A 17,027-nucleotide genomic window follows, 5' to 3' on the forward strand; every position below is an offset into this window, starting at 1 on the left:
AGTCCATGCACTTAAAATTTGGAAAACCACTGCAATAATGATGCAACCCCCCCCAACCCACACCCCCCCCCCCGGCCAAACATCCACAGGAAATAGGAGGTAGGTCATAAAAGTAAGCATTTGGGGGGCGCCTGGGTGGCTCAGTGGGTTGAGCCGCTGCCTTCGGCTCAGGTCGTGATCTCAGGGTCCTGGGATCGAGTCCCGCATCGGGCTCTCTGCTCAGCAGGGAGCCTGCTTCCCTCTCTCTCTCTCTGCCTGCCTCTCCATCTACTTGTGATTTCTCTCTGTCAAATAAGTAAATAAAATCTTAAAAAAAAAAAAAAAAAAAAGTAAGCATTTGGGTCTAAAGCAAAAATGTAAATGAAAAAGGGGTGAGTCTATAAGTTAAAAAAAAAAAAACGCCTGGGTGAGTCAAGTCAGTTAAGAGTCTGCCTTCAGCTCAGGTTATGATCCTGGGATCTTGGGGTCCTGGGATCCAATACCATATCTGTATCCAGCTCCTTGCTCAGCAGGGTGCCCGCTTCTGCCTTTGCCAGCTGTTCTCCCTGCTTGTGCTCCTTTCTTCATCTCTCTCTCTGACACATAAAGTCTTTAAAAAAGTAAATAAATAGGTACTTGGGTGGCTCAGTCGTTGAGCATCTGCCTTCCGCTCTGGTGTGATTCCAGGGTCCTGGGATCGAGCCCCACACTGGGCTCCCTGTTTGGCTGGAAGCCTGCTTTCCCCTCTCCCTCTCCCCCTGTTTGTGTTCCCTCTATCACGGTTTTTCTCTCTGGCAAATAAATAAAATCTTTAAAATAAATAAATAAACAAAATAAAATAGCCTCAGGTACCTGGGTGGCTAGGTTGAGCAACTGCCCTCAGCTCAGGTCATGATCCCGGAGTTCCAGGATCAATTCCTGCATTGGGCTCCCTGCTCAGTGGGGCGTCTGCTTTTCCCTCTGTCCCTCCCCTCCCTCTCGTGCTCTCTCTCTCACAAATAAATAAATAAAATATATTTTTTTAAAATGGACTTGGTCAGTTTATTTATTCCACCCCCCCCTTCATCTTTATACAATGGCAGTTTCTTCACTTGTAAATTAGGATAGTTGTCCCATCTTTACCAAATGTTCTTTCTGATAATCCAATGAAATATTTTCAAGGTGTTAATACTAACACAAAAATTGCTAAATAAATCAAGTGTTATGGCTGATTTTCACCACATAAACACCTCGCAAATTTAGAATTGCCAGCTGCTGTACTGGAAGAAGGCCTAATACCTAATAGTTTCAGGCCCAAGGACTAAGAACTAAATAGATCTATGTGATACTATAACTTACTTCTGAACCAGTTTTAAGAAATTATACACTGTATCTAATCACAGTGACATGACCCATTAAGAGAAAGCAGAGAGAATTATCAAGTCTACATAATTTACTTTACACTCCTGCTTAACACAGTGATTTTTCCCCTAGTCTTAAGTCAACATCTAACCACCATCAAAAAATATTTGGCCAACCATCTTGCTGCATTATAACTATTTTTCACTTGCTAAGTTTCAGTATGGAAGAAGAGAAGCACACAGTAGTACCACTAGCCTTTTGCTAATGGGTTAACCTGAGAATACAGTCAGCCCTTCATATTGTTCCTTAGAGATACTGCCTAGGTGATTTTTTTCTTTTTTTAAATAACCATAGCAAACAGCTATAGAAAGATTCTAAAACACTTTCACTATTGTATGAGTTAGTGAAGACTGTGGTCATGTGGTCACTGGTTTCACAATTAGATGATGTAGAACAAAAACCATGAAGGGAAAATTCCCACAAGAGTTTAGGAAGAAGAGTCTTTAGAGGCAAATCTGGGAAAAAAATGAGGAAGATATATTAATTTTGTTAAAATTTTTTTATATTAAAAAGTGGCATGAACTTTTTATGTAGAACAAAAATCTCGGGAAGGCAAAATTGGACAAAACCATTAAAACAGAAAAATAGTGCTTCAAATGAATCCCATCACCTTGTGATGTCTCTTATAAAGTCTCTAAACCAACACCAGGTGTAAGAACAGTCAATCCTAAAGAATGAGCAGCAGTCCAGGGCCTCCACACTACTTCATGCAGGAAAAACTGTTTCAGTTAAGCCAGAAGGACCTGTTTCCTTTGTATTAGCTCCGCTTAAGCACTACAGTTCCTTGAGCAGGGCGCTCACTCACAAGCACTTAGATGGAGTGCCTCTTTGCATCTAGTGCAACACCCAGTAACTAGCATGAAGGCAAACAAAGCATTGCCTAGGATTCCACAATGCCGCTGCCCTTGGAGGCTTACAAAACAGTAGTTAAAAGTTCTGGAGTGTGCACCACATTGCCAGCAATGGGATGTGTCACAAAAGCAGATGTCAAGAGTTAAGCTAATATTTCTCTCTAAAGTACATCTGAAATAGAAAAATCTTTAATATACACCATTTGTAAACAAAATTGCACTTGATTTTTTTTAAATGATCTGAATCATACTGTAACAGGTTTCTCTCTTGCGTGCTCTTCTTTTTGTTTTAAATCACCAAAAGAACCATGGCTCCAGAAGTCAGGACTCTTTTTGTCTCCAAACCACCTCTGTGAGATATAACCTTGGCTTCTCAGGAAATGGAAAAATAATTAACAATTTCCCCCACCACCTATGTAACTCCCTAAATAAATAAAAATTATAGGCAGTTGCTCCTGGAGATTACATATTATGGCGTTGATGTCACAGTTCTTTAGAAGATGTTAAACTTTTTAGTTTGATAGATTAAACAATTAAAACATTATAGAAGGCTCAGGAACAACACACGTAAGTTGCATAAACATCCATGTCAGGGTATGGGAAGGAAAGGGGCATCAATGTTGTAAATAAAACACTTGCAGATCTTTTTCATCCTATGAACTTGTTTTCAGTAAGATGTTCTCCTTGTTCTGACACCTCTCACCAGCTCCAATGCACAAAGGTCAAGGAACAGATCAGGTTTCACTGCCTCCTTTAATTCCATGGAGGAGTATAGAAGATTAACACAGAAGCTGATCTCTTCCCAGATATTGCCATCTTCAACTGCACATCTTCCCATTTTTTTTACTCCATTTTGGACCTTTCAAAGTGTGTAATCATTCGTTCCTAAGGTAAAAAAGAAGAAGTTTTTTTCTAAGCATTTTAAATGGGTCTACATTCCAAATGTCTTCTTCTACAAAGATCACACACACACACACACATATACTTCTCACAAGTACTTCTGTGTCCATTAACTAGATAGAAATAGTTCCTAACTGGGGCGCTTGGATGGATCAGCTGGATAAGCACCTGAGACTCTTAATTTCAGCTTAGGTCCTGATCTCAGGTCTGTGAGATCAAGCACTGCTTCACTTCAGGTTCCGCACTGAGTGTGGAGCCTGCTTAGGATTCTCTTTCTTGTCACCCCAACCCACTTGCACTCTCTCTGAAAAAAAAAAAAGAAAGAAAGAAAGAAAGACAGACAGAAATGGTCCTAACTATGAAGATTTTGAAACATATAGATGTCCAGGCCCCACCCAAGATTAACTGAACCAAAATCTCTAAGTTTCTGGACATTAAACCACAGATTAAAAGGAACTCTGTATTTCTGAGTCAAAGAAGAGAAAGAAATAAACATCTACTTCAGATTAAACTTTAATGAAAATGTCTACCTCCCTGATTCAAGAATGTAACTTGAAGAAAAAGTCAAGGATGTGGACAAAGATTAGGCCAGAAACATTTCTACTGCAAAACTCAAAATTTTAACAAAATTGAAAGAATTAAATGTCCAAAAATATAGGACTGCATAAACAAAATTATGGTATATGCTTATAATGAAATATTACATATTCGTTTGTTTAAAAAAGCTCTAGAGGGGCGCCTGGGTGGCTCAGTGGGTTAAGCCGCTGCCTTCGGCTCAGGTCATGATCTCAGGGTCCTGGGATCGAGTCCCGCTTCGGGCTCTCTGCTCAGCAGGGAGCATGCTTCCTTCTCTCTCTCTCTGCCTGCCTCTCAGTGTACTTGTAATTTCTCTCTGTCAAATAAATAAATAAAATCTTTAAAAAAAAAAAAAAAAAAGCTCTAGAGATCTGTTGTACAACACTGCATATAATTAACACTTTGCACTTGAGAATAATTAATGGTAGATTTTATGTATTTTCATAATTTTTTTTTTAAAAAACATGTTAAGGGGCATCTGGGTAGCTAAGTTTGTTGAGCATCCAATTCTTGGTTTGGGCTCAGTCATGATCTCAAGGTCATGAGACTAACCCCCACGTCAGGCTCTGCACTCAGTGGGGAATATGCCGGAAATTCTCTCTCTCCCTTGGGCCCCCTCCCAATTCATGCTCTTTCTAAAAACAAGTAAATCTAAAAAAAAATTAAAAATAAAAAGCATGTTAAAAATTATGTCCGATTAGAAACAGTATGGGGGGGGACGCCTGGGTGGCTCAGTTGGTTAAGCGGCTGCCTTCGGCTCAGGTCATGATCCCAGCGTCCTGGGATCAAGTCCCACATTGGGCTCCTTGCTCGGCAGGGAGCCTGCTTCTCCCTCTGCCTCTGCCTGCCATTCTGTCTGCCTGTGCTCGCTCGCTCTCGCTCTCCCTCTCTCTCTCTCTGATAAATAAATAAAATCTTTAAAAAAAAAAAAAAGAAACAGTACGGGGGTCCCTGGGTAGTTCAGTCCATAAGCATCTGCCTTCAGATCAAGTCATGATCCATGATCCAGAGTCTTGGAATTGAGCCCCATGTTGGGTTCCTTACTCAGTGGAGGAGTCTGCTTCTCTCTCTCCCTCTGTCCCTCCCCACCCCCATGTTCATGAGCATGTTTGCGCTCACTCTCAAATACAATCTTAAAAAAAAATAGTATTTATAGTATGCCATTTCAATTAAGAAAATTAATTTATTACCATTAAATTTCTTTTCTTATATAATTTTTTACCTTGGAGTTAATATTTTTCATTTTTGTTTTGCTTCATTTGCTAAAAGCACATATCACGTATCACATATACTGAACTTAGAACTGTAAATTTTTTTTCAAAATAATCAATTATATCAGCTAATCTATCCTTTTCACTTTTTTTCTTAGAACTACTCCTCCTGAAGCTCTCTGGTCTTCTCCATTGCGGACTGGATGCCCTCCAAGACTGTTGCCCAGCTATTACTCTCAGAGTTTCTTACATCATCTTGGGAGTTTATCCTTGCCTCTCTGTTGGGCTCTTTATTCACTGAATCCCAAATCTTTTTCTTTTTAGTTCTCTCATTTTGTAAAGAACATTTTCTGCTACTTTTGAGAAAGCACATGTAGGATATTAATTTATTTCCTGCATGACTAAAATCATCTTTATTTTGCTCTCATAACAACAGTTTAGTTGAATATACAATTCTACATTGAAAATAATTCTCCTCACAATTCAAAGACATTGTTCTCCTATGTTCTAGCTTCCAAAGCTGAGGCTGAAGAGTCTGATGCTATTTTGATTCCCAGTCCTTTAAAATTTGTTTCTCTTATAGTTAAGTTCTTACTCAGTTCTTGAAAGGTTTACACACAAGAAATATGAACAGATGGGTGAAGTCACTATCACCAAAAAAACTAAAATAAACCTGTATTGCCATGAATGGCCCAACAGGGTTTTACATACTCAACCTTCTCTGCCTGAAAATATAGCAGTGGCTGAGAGCTAGTCACAGGGAAGCCCTGAGGACAACTATTCGCAGAAGCCTTCAAGTGAGAGATTTGGGAAACTGGAGAATACATCACAGAATGCAAAGTGTTACAAAGAAAGATAAGTTTAATTCTGCATGATAGAGTTCTCAGTTATTTCAATATACAAAACTGCTACGGAATTTGATATTGTGTGCTACATCACATAGCAGGTCAGTGGGAAATGAACAAATCATTTTTCAGCAGTCAATCCACAACAATGAGTTAGAAATCAGGCAGATGCTTTCAAAGGGCTTTCTAAAATTAAGAAAATCTAGAATAACCTAATATTCAGAATGAAAGACATGTCCTTCAATGAAAGACATGAAAGACAAGTCTAACCATGTAACCTACGAAAGGAAATAGGGGATAGAAAGAAAGCTCTTCCTAGGGGGAAAAAAAAGGTGTACAGAAAGAAAACATTCTTGAATATGTGGGTTCCCCTCTTAGTATCTTAGTATTTCTATTCTCATCCTTTTTACTATATCAACTATAGTTCTTCAGGGCATTACTGAGTCAAATAAAATTTCCCTAAACAAAGGACCTATGATTCCCTATTAAATCATCAGACCCAAAGTTTATGCACATGATGATTACCAACCTCATCGGAATCCAGAAGGGCTGGAAGTGCTCTGCAGAGAGAAAAACACCAAAATGAACAATGTAAAGTCATAAATAGTTCATAAAGGAAAGTAGATTATGAATGCAATTTAAAGCCTTTTTTATAATTATCTAAGATCTGCATATTAATGGCCATTTCAGGGGAATAAAAGCAAATATAAAAACAGAAGGTTACTGGAAGTGTACAGAAAACAAACAGGTTCTGCGCTGTGACAGAGCCAATGTTTAATTAAAAATAATCATGGGGGCACTTGGGTAGCTCAGTCATTAAGCATCTGCCTTTGGCTGAGGTCATGATTCCAGGGTCCTGGGATCAAGCCCTGCATTGGGCTCCAGCCCTGCATCGGGCTCCCTGCTCAGTGGAAAGCCTGCTTTTCCCTTTTCCACTCCCCTTGCTTGTGTTCCCTCTCTCACCGTCTCTCTCTCTCTGTCAAATAAATAAATAAAATCTTTAAAAAAAAAAAAAAAGATTAAAAAAATAAAATTAATTAAAAAAATAAAAATATAGTCATGGGAAAGAACTAAAAAATTCCAAAGAACTATCCCAGTGATTTTAGGAAGATGGATAACTAAAACTTTCTAAGCAGAAATGTCATCTGAACAAACAATTCCAATTACTTTTGGTTGTATATCATTTGTAATTTTTATTGAACATCTTTTAAACATTTTTAATATTCCTTAATTTAAATAATTTAATCTATAAGCATTCTCATTAGGATGTTCTTGAGCTCATTCAATTAAATAATAAAAGCAATACTGAAATATGATTCTCATGGTAATGATTCAAAAACTTACACATCTGTCACAGAAGAAGGAACATTCTCCTCTACCCACTTCAAATCATCTTCCTGCTGGGAACATACAAATATCAGTTGTTGCTAAAATGCTCCAAATAATACATCCCAAGTAAGGATCTATAGAGGTCTCAAAATTCTTAAATTTAATCTTTTGGGCATTCTTAAGGAGTATATTCATAACAAATGGCACTGCTAATAATTTAAAAAACTATATAATCCAATACTTTAAAAAACCATGTAAGGGAAATATAAAATGATGTCTTTAAATTCTTTCCTCTCAATGGTCTAATACCTAAGAGTTTGCCTCATGTAAGTTTTGCTCCTTAAGCGTGAGATTAAACTCTAAAGCCCTTAATGTATAGACTGCATGTACTATTTTAAAACAAAACAGAACAAAAAAACTGCTGAATGAAAAAAATCTTGATCTTTACTACAAGAAACACCTTAGGTTATTAAAAGGACTATAACTTCCACTAATGAAAACAACTAAATAGAACCATCAGACTAAGGACGCTTGCCTGGGTGGTTCAGTTGGTTAAGCATCTACCTTTGGCTCAGGTCATGATCCCAGATCCTGGGATTGAGTCCCACATTGGGCTCCTTGCTCAGCAGGGAGCAATGCTTCTCCCTCTGCCTGCCACTCCCCCTGCTTGTATATATACTCTCTAACAGATAAATAAAATCTTTAAAAAAAAAAAAAAGAGCCATCAGACTAGTCTGGAACCTTTTCAGGACTTAGTAGCAAACCATCTAGTTAAAGATTAGTAGGTCTTAGAATCACTTGCTGTTTTTATAAATGTAAATGTATTATATATGAAAAGATCTTTATATAAAGCAAGCTTAAAGCTTTATGATTTAAAAAATCATTAAGGCCTGTATATAATTACTTACTGCTTTGTTTACTTTACTATTTCCATTTGGTTCTTGTTTAGTACTTCTCATTTTCATTCCTTCTGTAAAGCAAAAACAAAGTAGATGGGGTTAAGTATATTAGTAGATCAGCAATGATTTCAAACATGAATTTAGAATGTTAAGTTTACTCAAACTGAATTATATAACAATGTTTCTCCATCTTTATGCTAGGAAGTTCAAATCCAGATTTTTAGCTCCTCCAGTAAGCAAAGTGGACATTTAATGTACAACTGTTTACTGAATTTACCACAGCTTCACTTGAAAATTTATACCCTTATTTTTGCTGTCTCCTAATTTACCACAGGCCAAACTGAGATACAAGTGTAAAACAGGTGTAAAATAATAAACTATATCCAGTATCCTGATTTGGATACTCACAAACCATTATACTTGCTCTACTCTACTTCTAAAAACCAGAAAATAATATTTAAAGCATAAATAAAATTTTATCACTACCAAAGCTTTCTTTTAGCATAGGTTCTTTTTGTTCATCCTCTTCCTCTTCCTCAGACAACGGTGAAAAGGCAAACCTGACCAAAGATAGAACAGAAGGAAAAAACTTAGAAAACTACAAAAAATGGTCCACTAACTAGATTTTATAGGTTTTACTACTGAAACTGCAATGAGTCATTCATAAAATTATTTCAGTGAAAACGAAGTTAACTCTTCCCCTTCAGAAAGCTCGATTGCCTATACGAGCAAGAGAAGCAGGACAGCATCACACTGATGAGTGCAGGCTCAGCCACGTACTATTTATGACTTGACACAAGTTATTCATTCTCTGTGCCTCAGTATTCTCATCTGAAAATGGGGATAATGAAACATCACTCACAGAGGTGTTCTGAAAAAAGTAAACATTTCAAAAAATGCTTAGAATAATACCTCACACATAGTAAGCATTTATAAGCATATATAATCAAACAGAGGGAAGTAAATTCTCATGTGCTTTAAAATCGCAGCCTTTGAATCTGGGGTAAAGAGACAGAAGACCTGACCTTATATGTACCAGGTGATTTAAAAATCTGTTTCCCAGTGGGGAGCTGAGAAGATGAAGGCCTCATCTTACCTTTCCAACTTTGAACAGATTCAGCAAAGCAGCTGCCAGAGACAATTCCGTTTTTTGTTAATTTTTATTTATTTGAGAGAGAGAAAGTAGGGGGAGGGGTAGAGGGAGAGAAACTTTCAAGCAGACTCCCCACTGAGCATGAAGCCCAACACAACAGGGCTCAATCCCATAGTCCTGAGATAACCTAGGCCAAAACCAAGAGTCAGGACACTCAGCTGACAGCCACCCGGGTGCCCCCAGATAGGTAATTCTTACAAAGCATTAGCTTTGAACTCACTCTGTACTCACTGTTGCCTGTTATTTTCATTCTACCTTGTTTGTAAAACTCCCTTTCATCAATTTAAAAAGCAACAACAACAAAAAACCCCCACCTCTTTAAAAGTTAGGAATATGGCACCTGGGTGGCTCAGTTGGTTAAGCACCTGTCTTTAGCTTAGGTCATCCCAGAGTCCTGGGATCAAGTCCCACATCAGGCTCTCTGCTCAACCGGGAGCCTGCTTCCTCCTCGCTCTCTGCTTGCCTCTCTGCCTACTTGTCTGTCAAATAAATAAATAAAATCTTTAAAAAAAGAGAGAGAGAGAGAACTGAGAAAACAATGTAGGAGGGTTGATGGGTATGATAAATATATAAAAATCAATAGCATTCAAAGGGTCCTGGCTGACTCAGCCTATAGAGCATGTGACTCTTGATCCCAGGGTCATGAGTTCAAACCCTAATCAGGTATGGGGCTACTTAAAATTTAAAAACAAAGGGGCGCCTGAGTGGCTCAGTGGGTTAAACTCTGCCTTCGGCTCAGGTCATGATCCCAGTGTCCTGGGATCGAGTCCCTCATCCGGCTCACTGCTCAGTGGGGAGCCTGCTTCCCTTCCTCTCTCTCTGCCTACCTCTCTGCCTACTTGTGATTTCTGTCAAATAAATAAATAAAATCTTTTAAATAAACAAATAAATAAAATTTTTTTAAAAAATTCAATTAACATTCCTACATTTTTGCCAAAGCTACATGTATTATTTTAAAAGGGTATATCCAGGGGTGCCTGGGTGGCTCAGTAGGTTAAAGCCTCTGCCTTCGGCTGAGGTCATGATCCCAGGGTCCTGGGATCAAGCCCCACATCGGGCTCTCTGCTCAGCAGGGAGCCTGCTTCCCCTTTTCTATCTCTGCCTGCCTCTCTGCCTGCTTGTGATCTCTGTCAAATAAATAAATAAAAATCTTAAAAAAAAAAAAAGGGGGGGGGTGCATCCAGGGATGCCTGAGTGTCTCAACTGGTTAGGCACCTGCCTTCGGCTCAGGTCATGATCCCAGAGTCCTGGGTGGAGCCCCGCACCTGGCTCCTTGCTCCTCTGCTTCTTCCTCTGCCTCCTCTACCTGCTCTGCCTGCCACTCTTCCTGCTTTGGGCTCTCTGACAAATAAATAAAATCTAAAAGAAAAAAAAAAAAGGTGGGGTGGTGGTGGTTTGCATCCATAAGAGCCATAACATTTTTTAACTATTTCAATAAAAAGGGGCGCCTGGGTGGCTCAGTGGGTTAAGCCTCTGCCTTCGGCTCAAGTCATGATCCCAGGGTCCTGGGATCGAGCCCCACATGGTGGGGGGGAGGTCTCTACTCAGCAGGGAGCCTGCTTCTCCCTCTCTCTCTTCCTGCGTCTCTGCCTACTTCTGCCTACTTGCCTATTTCTCTATCAAATAAATAAAAAATCTTTTAAAAAATATTTCAGTAAAAGTTATGACTAAAGCACAGGACTAAAATTGGTAGAGCAGTAACATATTCAAGGATTAAAAAAATATATATAATTTCCCTAATTAACCTATTAATTAAATTCCAATTAAAATCAATAAAGGTTTTCCTAGAATTAAACAAACAAGCTAAACATTTCATTAAAAAGCAAAGATCCAGTAACAATGCGTATTTTTTTAAAAAGAAGACTAAGGGGAGGGCACATACCAAGACATAACAGTAAACAGTAAGGCAGTGTACTACTAACACTAAGATAGTGTACTACTGATTCAGGATCAGAGGGACAGAAAAAATCAGAGAACCCACAGTCAAACAATTCTTGATGAATGAAAGTTCAACTGTGAAGTTTTGAAAAAAATTATAATTTCAGAATTCACCTCAAGCCAGGAAAGTTTCTTAAACAAGACATAAAATACACAATACATGAAGGAAAAAAAAATACCGACAAATTTGACTCCATACTTTCAAAATTTTCTATAGCCAAGAATACCATTAAAATGTTCAAAAACAATCAACAACGAGAAGTAAATATCTGGAATGCTTAGAACAAAATATTGGTATCTAAAATATATAAGGAATTCCTACAAATCAATACAAACTGATCAATAAGCTGATTTAAAAAAACTCAAAATATAAAAAGCTGATTGTCAGGTGAACTAAATGACCATAAACACATAAAAGCCATAAAAAGTAATTCAGTCTTAAATGTAACATTTAAAAAATAACAGTGAATATTCTCATCTGCCAGATCTGCAAAAACTGAATAACAGGAATATAGGACGGAAGAGGAGAGAACTCCTCTCGTACAATTATCAGTACATACACAATTTGTTTCAGATTTTATTTAATGCACTCTGACTTTAATACTTTGAAAATTACAAATGTGCATACCCTTCACCCCAATAGTCCCAAGCCTACTCTATTTTTTAACTTTAAAAAAAAAAAAAAACCACAAACATATGTATATTAAAAAGACACACTAAGGGTGCCTGAGTGGCTCGGTCATTAGGTATCTGCCTTTGGCTCAGGTCATGATCCTGGGGTCCTGGGATCGAGCCCTGCATTGGGCTCCCTGCTCAGCAGTAACCCTTCTGCTCCCTCTCCCACTCCCCTTGCTTGTGTTCCCTCTCTCATTGTCTCTCTGTCAAATAAATAAATAAAATCTTTAAAAAAAAAATAAAAATAAATGAATAAAAAGAGAGGCTATTTTCATGGGGTAAAAAGATATTACTTATTGTCTAAGTATTTTATTGGTATGTCTGATTATAAAATTAGCCACTCAGTTATGCCACCTCATCCTTTTCCTTCTTTGCTGATATGGTTGGGTAATATAAGCTCTTAACTGTCTAAACACAAAAGGAAGGGCATGCCAAAGACGTGAATATACACAGAATAAAGATAGTCAATTCCTAAATAATTGAGATTTGCCAATAGCTTAACAAAGCAAATTCACATATATATTTTTAATTCCAAAGTCTGTCACTTAAGTTTTCATTTTACCCTATTGTTACAAAGTGAGCTGGGTTACTGGCTATAAAAATTATTCTTTCCTTCCTGAGGCTAGACAGGTGAGACTTTCATTACAAGTATCACTATCTATCTACTCTTATTTACTCATATATTATCAGATGTCAGAATTGAAAAATACCTCATACGAATTGGTTCAATTCCCTCCCATTATATGAAGAGGGCCCAGGGAAGTGGAACAGGGCACCATGACAAAAATCACAATGCAAATAGGAGAGCTGGGCAGGAACCCAGGAACCCATTCACTGGATTCCAGACCCAGTGAATACTCTTTATACTTTGACAAGGCCCTGACACTGTCACCCATTCAATCACCCCTAAACAGATGACAAGGCCATTCAGTGGTTAGCAATATAAATAAGAAGTGTCAAGAACCTCTGGTTATTCGCAGATGGTCGCCAGAGAACCATGATGACGAAGAGGATCATAGAGAACAGCAACCGCCAGATGGCATCATCCACCCAAAGCTCCCGCCAATCCTACCAAAAGGGGGAGAAGTACATTTTTATACATAATCTTAACTCTTCACAAAGCCCTTGGCATAGAACAAGAATCAGTTATTTATTCATTCAACTTACATTTACTAGGAGCCTGCTATGTGCTAGGCAGTGTGCTAAGTGTTGGGAATAAAAAATGAACGAACACAGTTTCTTCCCTGGAAGTGTTTTATTGTTGCTCAAGAAAAGGCACCAACTGAATGGAGCACTTCATTAAGACTTCATTATAGCTCTGAGAATATTTAGGAAAAGGTTTTTATACAAGGTAAGAGAAAGTAACATTGTGGTTTTTTTTTTTTTTAAGAGTTTCATTTTTATTTATTTTTAACAGCTTAGCTCTAGCTTCCTAAGTAATGTTACTGGCCAGTCAATGCTCAATTCTTAAGTACATGGCTTCTGCTCAGATTAGCATTATTCATACACACTTAACGTTTAGGACTCTGCTAACAATTTTTAGTTAAGGCCAAAACTAGGTTATGAAAAACTGTGATATCATTTATAATGTTCTCTCCCACTACTGGGATACAGAGTCAGTCCTTTCTCCCCAAAAAATCCACAAAACAAATCTACCATACCAAAGCACTGTGATAATACAAAATATTTTTAGGAGGAGGAAAGCATTCTAACCCTTAGACTGGAGATCTAGCCCTAATCTCTTAAACTTTACCACGATCATTAACACCACTGTGTATTTTTTAAAACACTATTCATAAATGCATGTGTTTACAACTCACCGACTGACAAGTCACTATCCTGAACTTCATGGTTGTCCAGATGATAAACACAATAGATGCTAACAGGAAATGGAAAAACCTGGTCAGAATACGAATGTTAGTTTTTATTCTCAAACGTTCTCTGATTCTCATCAAGTGGAATCTCACACATCCCTAACTCCCAATATATCACAATCATTTTCTCTCACTTATTGTAACACATTTATTCAACACAAATTTACTTAACAACTGCTATAAGCAAAGTGTACAATGTGTACCCTTGTCAACACTTTCTATACTTAAAGAATAGTATTACTTATTATCGCACTACTTTAGTAACCCTCAGAAGTGGGAAAGAAGATGTGAGAAACATGGCTTTTTCCAGCATTATCAATAATGATTGCTTTCCCTTTCCTCTTTCGTATAACATTAATTTTTCTTTGCCTGGTCAGATGGAAAAAGGTTGATAAAATGACTGTAAGACAAATAGAATTATTGGTTCCAATCATAGGCCAGACCTCTCTATTCCTGATACACAAGTTAAAAAAGGCAGGCAAATTACCCTTATGTGGGCTATAGTCTATCCTAATGTATGTGCATAACATATATGTTATGCATGTTTAATGACATATATAAAGGCAGTACAACAGCAATGTACACTGATCTAAAATCTATATAAAATTTTTTATTTCAATAAAACCAAATAAGCAAATATTAATGTCTTCTAAAAGAAATCTAAATGCTATATGACACTAATGCTAATTTGCCTCAAAAAAAGAAGTCTCAGAAAAAGAATGGAGACAGGAGAGGGAGAGTTAAAATTATATGTAATTGATTTTCAGCTATTAAAATAAATGGTTGTCAAACTTTTTAGAACCAAAGACCCTTTCGAGAATTCGACAATAGTGAAAGACTCCTTCCCTATGTGAAACACACAAAACTTTCCATGTAATTTTAGAAAGCCCATCCACGGCCTCTCAGGTTAAGAATCTTAGTTCTAAAGGAAATGCATTTAAATAGCAGGAAGCAAGTCCTGACTTACCTGCCACTGCCAAGATAAGCGTGTTGGTAAAATGTCGGTACAAAGAGAGTTTTACAATGTTCCTCCGAAGTTTTAACAGCTTCATTGTTTGAGTCAAGCTAATAAATATGTGTTTGCAGGTCAAGGAAATCAACATTCAGAAAAAAACAGTAAGCTAGTAAATTAACCCTTACATTTCTTTAAGGATCTTGGGTCATAATGACAGAGCCATGGATGCCAGGCCTTACAGCTCTTCCTCTCAACTTTATAAACACTCCAACCCCACCATTAGTTAGAAAGTCTTCATTTTCAATGAGACTTAAAGAGAAGACATAACCCGGATAAAATGAGAATGCAAAAGATAAGAAAAAAGAAGAGAAGAAAAATATAAAGGAGAAATAAAGGTAGTAAGCTTTCTAGAGAAAGAAAAAGAAGCAAATGGAAGAAAAATGAAATAAAAATGAGTAAGAGGCAAAGCAACAGGAGTTATCATCATCTCCTTTTTTCTTGCGAGGTAATGGTGCCCTAGCTAATCCAGTCTAGAGTCTTACACTCATGTCTACAACCTCCCAGAGTTCTACACTCAGTCCCCTTGCGTCATGCTAAGCAACTTGCCATCATGAACTATAATGAATTACCATATGATTACAATTGGCTGAGAACCACAGGCAGGCTCAAGAGCAACAACTCTCTATTTTCAAGTCATTATCTCAAGTATAAGTTGCTGCACAAAGATAGAGGACAGCTAATGACTACTATACGCAATTATCTGCTCTTATGGGCCCAGCACGCTTCCGCTGCACGACTCTGCTCAATTATCTGCTCTTATGTTCAACTTTCAAAATGAGGAGAAGATATGAAAGCAAGTGAGCTGAAGCTCACACCTGCCTTCTTTCAACAGAGCCCTCGCAGCTACCTAATTATCAGGTCATCTTCTTGTATGGTCTCGTCCCTCTCCTTTCCTCTCAATATGCATAGTAGAGGTTCACAAAGATACTGACCTAGAAAAGCTTTGGCCATTTGGATGCAGGACATTTCAGTTTCAAGTATTTTTGATATATGAAAATCCCCTCAAATTCACAAAATTGCAATTTTATTTATACTCAGCCTTTCATAATAGTCACAGTCCATCAGGACAATAATATTGCCCAACTGTACATAGTTGGGCAATAATATTGCCCAACTGCCCAACTGTTTAAAAAAACAAAATAAATTTTTAAAAATCCCCAAAAGATAAAACTCCAAAAACCTGAATCCTTCCTCCAACAGGCCAAGTCCCTAATAAACAAATGTTTATTCTTGAAAAGCAGGAAGACAAGATTATTCAAATAGAAGCTTGTTTGTTACCTGCTGGTTGACTTTTCCTGTAAATGAAGCAAGATTTATTTCAAAGAGTGACATCTTCAAATAATCCCAAGTCAGCTTTTGAATGAGGGTATAAAACACTTACTACGTAAGGGTAAAATCTGCTAAATCTACTTAGAATTTTAAGAGAGTCAAACAACCTCATACAGTTCCTGAAACCATATTTTAAGAATCAAAATATTTACATAATTTTCAAGGCATTTACTAATTGGAAGGCTGAAAGAAAGAGCAGGACCACAGCAGCCAGTGATTCTAACACAAAGTGAGATACACAAGTAAATCCAAAATCGAAGTGAAATGCTCATTTAAAGAAAAGGCCAAAAGCTTTTTATCTTGTTCTCAGGCTGCAGTCACCAACTCTTGATGAAATTTTTTAAAATTAAAAACAAAATAACTGCTTACCTGAGCCCCCAGGTTGTTAGACTGAAAATACCCTATTCCCCAAAGTAAGGAGTGATCAACGAAACTGGCAAAAACCATTTGCAGAAAGATCAATGGAAACCCAACTCCGAGGGGAGAAAATGGGACCGCCATCAAACAAGCCAATGAGAAGGATATCCACCAGCACAGGGCAGTGTCTAGGAAAGCCAAGGGGATAAAGGCCAAGGAAGCAAGATCAGTCTGGGCCTGCAGACAAAGAAAAAAAGGTGGTGAAAAAAAGATGTCTAGAGAGCACAGCGAAGAAACCAGAAAATGACTCCGCATTTACATAATCATCTAGAATGATTTTGCATTTGAACTGAAAGAAAATAAGGAATAATACTTTGTACCTTTATCATTCTTCCTTTCTGACAATCACAAAGAATACACAGCTATAAGCATTTCATACAAACTGTTGATCACCATCTCAATACAGTAAGACGTGCTACAAACTAATACAAGGCAACCACCATAGAGCTCCTAGCGTGCTAAGTAAGGTCCATGTTAAGAAGTGACCACACTGAAAAGCTTTGGTGTTACAAGCCCCAATCCCATCATATCATCTCCCATCACTGTGATTTTTGGCTACAAGTCTAAAAAGACCCTTCTCATATTTCAAAGTACTGCAGCATTAATACATAGTTATAATTTCCAGAGCTGTAATA

The 17,027-nt window shown here is 37.6% G+C and overlaps 1 protein-coding gene across 4 annotated transcripts in view; it reads right to left on the reverse strand.

The window, feature by feature from the left end:
• Positions 1 to 1,860: 1,860 nt before the first annotated feature.
• The window catches only part of TMEM87A (transmembrane protein 87A), a 44,524-nt gene continuing 29,357 nt past the window's right edge, over positions 1,861 to 17,027 (reverse strand). Inside the window, exons 12-20 of one of the 4 annotated variants that reach the window (XM_059181270.1) lie at positions 16,497 to 16,569; positions 14,599 to 14,703; positions 13,578 to 13,636; positions 12,722 to 12,825; positions 8,478 to 8,551; positions 8,001 to 8,062; positions 7,108 to 7,160; positions 6,293 to 6,323; positions 1,861 to 3,116 (exon numbers count right to left, since the gene is read on the reverse strand). In XM_059181270.1, coding sequence (XP_059037253.1) covers positions 3,075 to 3,116; positions 6,293 to 6,323; positions 7,108 to 7,160; positions 8,001 to 8,062; positions 8,478 to 8,551; positions 12,722 to 12,825; positions 13,578 to 13,636; positions 14,599 to 14,703; positions 16,497 to 16,569 — 603 coding nt within the window. In that variant the 3' untranslated portion in view covers positions 1,861 to 3,074. Of the gene's footprint in view, positions 3,117 to 6,292; positions 6,324 to 7,107; positions 7,164 to 8,000; positions 8,063 to 8,477; positions 8,552 to 12,721; positions 12,826 to 13,577; positions 13,637 to 14,598; positions 14,704 to 16,496; positions 16,570 to 17,027 lie in introns of all 4 variants that reach the window. The other 3 variants (XM_059181268.1, XM_059181269.1, XM_059181267.1) reach the window with 3 other exon arrangements.

The sequence above is a fragment of the Mustela lutreola genome, chromosome 7, assembly GCF_030435805.1.
Source record: "Mustela lutreola isolate mMusLut2 chromosome 7, mMusLut2.pri, whole genome shotgun sequence".
Lineage (NCBI taxonomy): Eukaryota > Metazoa > Chordata > Mammalia > Carnivora > Mustelidae > Mustela > Mustela lutreola.